The sequence below is a fragment of the Cryptomeria japonica genome, chromosome 2 (genome assembly GCF_030272615.1).
Source record: "Cryptomeria japonica chromosome 2, Sugi_1.0, whole genome shotgun sequence".
Classification (NCBI taxonomy): domain Eukaryota; kingdom Viridiplantae; phylum Streptophyta; class Pinopsida; order Cupressales; family Cupressaceae; genus Cryptomeria; species Cryptomeria japonica.
The window spans coordinates 120808633-120817134 of record NC_081406.1 but is presented as its reverse complement, the minus strand read 5'-3'; the positions used below and the strand labels follow the sequence as shown (position 1 = coordinate 120817134).

Here is an 8502-nt window from a genome sequence, read left to right as displayed (position 1 = left end):
GGTAGAAATGGACATTCAAACAAATAGAGAATCCAACCTTCCACAATGAGCTACAGGAGTTTCAAAGGGACTATAATGAGAAAGCAACAACAAATAGAAAGGCAAAGAAACCAATGTGTAGTGCGAGAGGTCATGTCAATAAAGATAGTGTTGATGGAATAGAAGCAATAAGGTCAAATGAGGAGGTCTTTGTTGTAACACCCCACATTGGATGGCAGGAATTGGAAGCATACAATGAAAGCAAAAACTATTAAATTCAAATAGTGCACATAAAGTCTATGATACATATGATGGCATTTTGTTTCTCTATAGCTGTCCTAATTATATTTACAAGGATTATATAGTACTCTTATTTTGTGTAGGCACAACATGGCTTGTATAGGTTGCATTTTGTATAAGAGCAACATAATCAAGGTAGATGGTCTATATGACTAGAGACTGTAAATGTCTAGTTTGTATATTCTACTCTGATGATCTACTAGACTCTTGATATATAATCTTATTTTAACTATAAATAATAATTAAAACCATTCAACTTCACAAATAGATCAAAAATCCATTGATACTAGTCACATTTTTTTATTATTATTTTTCTCCAAATTATTTTATCCAAACTTAATCAAAGGTGATGTGTGATGTGACTATTAAAAAGAAAGCACAACCAAAACTAACCCAAAAAAATTGCAAAATTATGGTCACAAAAAGTATACAGGTTGAAATAGACGCCTCAAAAAAATCTTAACAACAAAACAAAAATAATATTCCATCTTAATGTGACAGATCAAAACTCATACGGAAAATTAAGGCAAGCTTTAATGAGTCTCAAAATAATTGATGGGAGAACTATCACATCCCTCTGTTTATCGACAAACAGCAATGGACGCTCTAGTCTCAAAAATGTCAACAGAACCCTGCTATTTTGCCGCTTGAAGCCAATAATGATAGAAAAGTAGTCCAATCTATCTTTACCATGCTCGTACTTCCATCAACCTCAACTGACGAGGGTGAATTGTTGACGGCTTTTACCAACACATTTAATCTTGTCCTGCGTTTATCACAGTCCGCTGGTAGCTTGAGAATTTTTTCCTATAAAGAGAGGAAATTGGCGAACCTTATAATTCAGAAAGCCAGTGAAGGAATAATTATACTTTTCCCAGCGCTTCTGAAGTCAGACTATGGCTACAACAAGCAGAGTTCTTCTACTTCTTGTGGTTGGAGCTAGTGTGAGTTGTTTCAGAGGGGTGAAAAGCTTTAGATTTTCTACTTTTTAGTTGTCTAATTGTTTAGTTTTTTCAGTACGTTGTTGAACAACGAAAACTGACCCTGTGGGCATGGCTTTCAGGTAACTTGTCCTGAGTTTATCACAGTCCGCTGGTAGCTTGAGAAATTTTTCCTATAAAGAGAGGAAATTGGCGAACCTAATAATTCAGAAAGCCAGTGAAGGAATAACCATCTAGAGTCAGGCTATGGCTACAAGAAGTAGAGTTCTTCAATTCCTTGTGGTTGGAGCTAGTGTGAGTTGTTTCAGATGGATGAGGAATTTTTGCTTTTCTACTTTTTAGTTGTCTAATTGTTTAGTTGTTTCAGAGGCATGAGAAGCTTTCACTTTTTTACTTTTTAGTTGTCTAATTGTTTAGTTGTTTTAGAGGGATGAGAAGCTTTTGCTTTTCTATTTTTTTAAGTGTCTAATTGTTTAGTTGTTTCACAGGGATGAGAAGCTTTTGCTTTCACAAGGATGAGAAGCTTTCGCTTTTCTATTTTTTAAGTGTCTAACCTCATGTTCTCATGGGGCTGTCTAATTCCATTTTCTGCTTAATTTTAAGCAGTTGGAGTGTTCGCATGCAAATTTAAAATTGTTGGTTCTGGGTAATTTAGAATCTTTTGCTATTTAAGTGGAGCAGCTATTATTTAGGAATTGAAAATAAGCTATGAAAAAATAAGAGGGGTTGGAAATAAGCAGCAACTGTATATTGCCAAATATGCCAGGTGGCTCCACAAATTTGTTTCCCTCTTTTTTTTAACATTTTATTTTTATTTTTTCTTATGCACAAATTATTACTAATATTATTAATACCAATTTTAAGATTTCTCTTAAAAATAAGCAGACAAATAAATACTCATGGAGCCACCAGCTCCACAAATATTTCCTAAAAAAATTAAGCAGTCACTGCTAGCAAAAATAAGTTAAGCAGCTGCATTGCAACATGCTGTAATTGTTTAGTTGTTTGAGAGGGATGAAAAGCTTTCACTTTTCTACATTCTAGTTGTTTAATTGTTTAATTGTTTCTACTTTTTTGTTGTCTAATTATTTAATTCTTTGAAAGAGATGAGAAGCTTTCACTTTTCTGTTTTTTTTTTGTTGTCTAATTGTTTAGTTGTTTCAGTTGTTGAACAAGGAAGAGTACTGACCCCGTGCGCATAGCTTTCAGGTAATTTTTGGGCTCGGGAAGGTTAGTGCCGTCAACAGTAGCGTTGCGGAGTTAGTGCGTGAGCGGTGGCAAGAGAAGCTTCCAGACATTGGAATACCCGCAGCGCTAGTGAATCGTCTGTCCCCTCTTTCTCTAAGACAGCTCAAGGATTTCACCACGGCGCTCAAGAACAGAGACAGAGACGATACTTCCTTCGATGCAAGCCACTTCTGCCGTTCTGCCGACTTGTTATGCCGTGAACCCGTACTGTATATAAATGGTTGTTTAAGATATGGACGCTCCCAACGTATGCTTGAGGAGATCGAGGAGCACGCGTTCTTTGACAAGGAAGAGCTGCGGGAGTCGGGAGAAATGATATTGCCGGAAATGGGCTCTCACAGAACACTTACGCCATTTTTGCCCAGCGAGTTAGCTGAGATGATGCCGCCATTCTCTACTGCAAATGTTTCTCAGATTTTGAAGTTGTTGAACATCCCGAGCGACTCAAATATGTCCCGTAGCATGGTAAGCACGTTGAAGAAGTGCGAGGATAGGGCAGACGAAGGAGAAGTGCAGAGATGCAGCACATCCGTTGAGGGCATGGTGGAATTCGTGGTGTCTCTTTTGGGATCTGACGTCGACCTTCTTAATGACCCATCTGTTATAGGATTTGGTCAGCGGGCTACGGTTACTAAGGCGGCTAAGAGGGAGAATATCGTGGGGGGTAAATCGCCTGTAACTTGTCATAACTTCGTGTTTCCTTACGGAGTGAGTTATTGTCATTCTATCAATGGAAGTGAGGTATTCGATCTTCAGTTGGAGGTCATGCAGGATGATAAACAAGTAGTAAGGAACGCTACGGCACTGTGTCATTATTTCTCGGACGGAGTGGGAGGAACTCAGGCTTCTTGTCATTTCGTTTACGGGGAGATGTTACTGTGGATGCCTAAGCCCAGTTATTAGATTATCATGTATTATGTGGATGATGGTAGTTTCTTATTTTGCAATATTGCTCTAATAATTGAAGGTGATTTACACTTGAAAGATGACGTAAATTGAATGAAAGGTAATGGATATTAGAGTCTTTTAGTATAAGAGCTGGATTTTATGTTGATTTACACTTGAAAGATGATGTAAATTGAATGCAAGGTAATAGATATTAGAGTCTTTTAGTATAAGAGCTGGATTTTATGTTTTGTTAATGTAAGAGTTGATGTGAATGATATGGAAAGTTGAAAAAAATAAAAAGGGATGATTCTTTATGATAATGATATGTTGTGGGATTATTATAATAATGCTTAAATTACACAATGATTGATTATATCAATAGTTTGAATGACAGCCTTGAAGTAGTATCGTTTTGTTCTTATCCTAGGTGCAAAGAAAATATGTACGAAAAAATTACTTAAGACACCGAAGAAATGTTGTATTAAAAAATAAATAGTGAAAGTGAATAGTATGCACTTTTCACATTTACATTCTATCCTGATTTTGGTATGTAGAAAAATCTACATTAGAAGATATACTCAAGTAAAAAGAGAAAAAAAAAAAAAAAACATAAGTAGAATTGCTAGAGCGATGATCTAGAGTCAATCACATTGAACTATGGTTGCAATTTTAAAAATAATTATTAATAATATGTCTCCCCTTGAATTTGTGTGTTCTACAAAGGGGTGCACAATAATCAAGGAGAGGAAAAGGATATAAAATAAACACATGATGATATAATAACAAAAATTATATACCTTGAAACTATAGAATTATAATTTTCTACTCATTTAAGCCCAAGTCTATGTGTTTGATGTATTTTCATGTTGACCCCATATCCCTAGCCTAAGTCATCCCTAGCCATCCATGTGTCATTTCTCAAGTTATCCCATGGTCTTATTTAGAGTACCTATAGCTTAGCTTTTATTTAATTTTTATCCTCTTCCATGTCCTAAGAAAACCCTTAATTCCCCTTTGGTTTATCCCTTTGTACCCCATTTTCAAATATTTAAATGTTATGTTGTAATGAAATACTTGCACAAATAAGGAAGATAATATGAAATGTGTTGAGAATGATGTATAATAGCATATAGTAAGAAGCCCCTTTGAGGGGGAAAACCTCTAAATATCTCCAATGAGAACACACTCACAATATAATGATAAAATGAGACTCACTACCTCTTATATATACCCTACCTATGCCTAGGATATCACATAAGCTGGCCTAAATTTGACTATATAGACCTAAGGAAAACCTAACTAGCTAAATAGCAATCTAATAATGATAATATGACTTAATCAAGTGTTAAGGTAGCCACAAGATGAAAACTCATAACCATATGTATACTCTAGGATTAAGGGCGTAGCATGCCCCCTCTTCAAAGTAGCATTTTCCTCAATACTAACCAGGTGTATATTCTTCTTAATGAACTCTTCGTATTCCCATGTGGCATTAAGAGTTGGAAGATTCTTCCATTGAATGTGATGTACATTTAGTGTTCTACTCCTCAACTTCTTTGCAAGTACTTGGAGAATAATCTCTAGTTCTAATATTCAATTCTTCCTTCTTCATCTTGAGTTCTGGTAATATTGTTTGTGTAGGGATGATGTTCCCTATTACCTTGTTCAAAGAAGAAACATGAAAAACTAGATGTATCTTGGTTGTTGGTAGCAACTCTATCTTGTAGGCAACATGACCTATCTTTTGCATGGTCCAGTATGGGCCATAATATTTTGGTGACAATTTATTATTCTTTATTAATTGTTTCAATGATTTTATTATATTGTTTTAATATCAAGAAGACCAAATTCCCCCACTTCAAAGCTTCTTTGACTAGTGTTGATATAATTGTTGCTTCATTTGATTATGTGTCATGGCCAAATTCTATTTAACTCCTAAAAATACTTGATGTTTATGAGGCATGTGGTCCTCCATATCTTTCTTTCGGTGACAACTTTAATAATGATGTGATGGAGGGAGGTTGATATCCATATAGTTCCATAAAAGGATACTTTTTATGAGCTATGGAATGAAGTGTTATATCACCATTGTGCTAGTGGTAGCCAATCTACCCATCATGATCGCTTATCTAGAGGAAACAACATAGATATCCTTCCAAACATTTATTAACAACCTCAATTTTCCCAGCTAATTGAGGATGATATGAAGAAATATGAACCAATTGAGCTACCAAACATGAGAAAAAATCTATCTATAATTTACGAGTAAAAATAGTATCACAGTCACTAACAATAACCTTAGGTGTACCATGTAGCTTTTGTATATTCTCCAAAACTTGTTTTGCCACTATACTCATTGTAAAAGGATTTTATAATGCAATAAATTGGGCATATTTAATGAGGTGATCCACCATGGACATGATGTCATCTTTAGCTTTAGATCTTGGGAGACCTATATAGAAATCCACAGAGACCCCTTCCCAATGTTGGCTAGCAATAACAAAAGGTTTCCAGAGACCTGGTGTCTTAGTTCTCTCTCCATTATTTATTTGTCAAACTAAACATTCAACCACAAAATTTTGAGCATACCCTTTAGTGCTTCCCAAAAGAAGTCTTCCTTGACTCATTCCTAGGTAATACATCTGTTGCAACAAATAGTAAGGAACGTTATGATACTCTGTCATTGTTTTTTCGACAAAGTGAGAGGAAATCAGTCTTCTTGTCATGTCATTTATGGGGAGATGCTATTGTGGTTGTCTAAGCCTAGACGTGACTAGCTATTAGATGATCATGTATTATGTGGATGATGGTAGTTTCTTATTTGTAGGGTTGCTTTATTACGCTAAAATATTTTTCTACATCAATAAATAGAGATAAATTTATAAGGTAGGAATGTTATGCTCTTTCAACAAATAGATATTTAACATTATCTTTGAAAATGAAGTGTGTTTATGTATATTTAACATTATTTTTGTTGCACAAATAAAACTTAAATAAATGTAATTAAATATCAATAATTAAATCATTTTAAATAGGTTGAGTTATATATATTTAATTAGAATTATTAGTAAAAGTGTATCTCAGAATAATAGAATATAATATGATTTAAAGAATTGTTATTTACAATTTAATTTATGATAAATTAATTGAGGTGAAAGATCATTTTATTTAAAATTATGCAAGAACCTAGGTCAATTTTAGGTGCATAATTAATCTTCACAACTATATATTCAACCTTTGTTCAAGAAAATTAATCCTTCTTTTGTATATTCAATCTTTATTTTATAAACCCTTTATAAAGTTTGCAACAAAGACTTCCCTAATGTGTCTATTTGCAATCAAAAAAATTAAGTTATCATATAACTTACACATTAGTGCATCCTAGGGGTTGGATAGCCATTTCCTAAATTTTATGAATAGCTTGTTGTGGAAGTATTTGTGCCTTAGACAAGCTTCATTGACCAAATTAATGAGTTTGGAAAGAGTTGACCAAAATTGATGTTACTATAATGATTCAAGGTGATTCACACTTGAAAGATGATGTAAATAGAATGCAAGGTAACAGATATTATAATCTTCTAGTATAAGAGCTAGATTTTGTGTTTTGTTAATTTAAGAGTTGATGTGAATGATATGGAAAGTTAAATCATAAAGAAGATTTGATCCCTTGTGATAATGACATGTTGTGAGATTTTTGTAATAATTATCCAATGATTGGTTGATAATCAATAGTTTGAATTATGGCCTAGAAAAAATACTTAAGACATACATAAAATGTTGTACTATAAAATAAACAATGAAAGTGAATACCATGAACTTTTCACATTTACATTCTCTCCTCATTCTGGTGTGTAGATAATTCTACTTTAGAAGATATACTAAAATAAAAAGAAAAAACTCAATTTTAAGTAGAATTACTAGAGTCATGATCCAAAGACAATCATTGAACTATGGATAAAAATTTAAAAATAATTATTAATAGTATGCTTCTCCTTGAATATTTGTGTTCTAGAAACGGGCACACATAAATTGATAAGGCAAGAGAAAGGATTTAAAATAAACATGTGATGATGTAATAAGAAAAATTATGTACCTTGAAACTATACAATTACATTTTTATACTTATTTTAGCTCAATCCCATGTGTTTTTTTTTTCATTTTTAGCCTACATCCCTAGACTAAGTCATCCCTAGCCATACATGTGTCATTTTTCATGTTATCCCATGGTCTTATTTAGAGTTCCTATGATTTAAATTTTATTTATTTTGTATCCCCTTCCATTTCTTAAGAAAACCTTTACTTTCCCTTTGGTTTATCCTTTTGTACCCCTTTTAATTAATTAAATATCATGCCTAGACCCATCTTATATTAAAATACCAACTTTATACATCCTAATTTTTTCCTTAATGGTCTTAAATTTACTATAAATACCCACCATAAGATCAATGCATTCAATATTAGTGTATTTTCATTTATAGGCAATACCCATAATTTGACACATAAAAAGATAGCCTTCAGTATTTGCACTTCTACCATGAATTTGGAAACCAAGATAATCAATGTACAAGGTTTCCCACCTTCCAAGTCTTCATCCTCAAGTTCTCTTAGCAAATTCTTTACATTAAGACACCTTTTTCTTATTTTGATATAGGAAATGTAAATATTTGAGATACATTTTATGTTTACTATTTCTTCTTAATAAAGATACAACAAAATTTAATCAAAAATTATAAGAGAGTAATTTCATCTCCAACCTTAGATATATGTTATTTTATCATTATATAATGTTACTATTATGATCATTATTCATGTACTCATATTTTGAAGATGTAAAAAAACCCAAATTTCTTAATTTTGTAGGCCATTTTATTTTCTCACTGTTTTCTTAACTAATATCATTGAAATATCATATCTTTGAATTTTTTTGTTTCCTATGTGTTGGTGTTAGGGATTTTCTTAGTTCTTGAACTTTGTGAACTACCAATGTGTTTTGAAAAATGCTCAAAGAACTAATAGAAAAGGGATAAGTATACGATGCCAATAACTTCAAAGGATTTTAAATTTACTAAAGAAAGGGATAGAAAAAGAAATTAAGGGTGTAGATAGTTTTTGGTGAGTTAAAAAATTATTGAACTCATTAACAAGC

The 8502-nt window shown here is 32.9% G+C and overlaps 1 protein-coding gene across 1 annotated transcript; it reads left to right on the top strand.

Moving 5' to 3' along the window:
- The first annotated feature begins 1113 nt into the window (after nt 1–1113).
- LOC131049853 (BURP domain-containing protein 16) lies at nt 1114–3676 on the top strand. The gene is made up of 3 exons (XM_057983935.2): nt 1114–1223; nt 1343–1514; nt 2430–3676. The coding sequence occupies exons 2-3, from the start codon at nt 1467–1469 to the stop codon at nt 3369–3371; spliced, it is 990 nt and encodes a 329-aa protein (XP_057839918.2). The 5' UTR covers nt 1114–1223; nt 1343–1466; the 3' UTR covers nt 3372–3676.
- The last annotated feature ends 4826 nt before the right edge of the window (nt 3677–8502 follow it).

Coding starts and splice junctions, on each gene's coding strand:
- LOC131049853 (XM_057983935.2), top strand. CDS start 1,467: ATGGCTACAAGAAGTAGAGTTCTTCAATTCCTTGTGGTTGGAGCTAGT. Junction 1,515..2,429: donor TCCTTGTGGTTGGAGCTAGT/GTGAGTTGTTTC, acceptor CATAGCTTTCAG/GTAATTTTTGGGCTCGGGAA.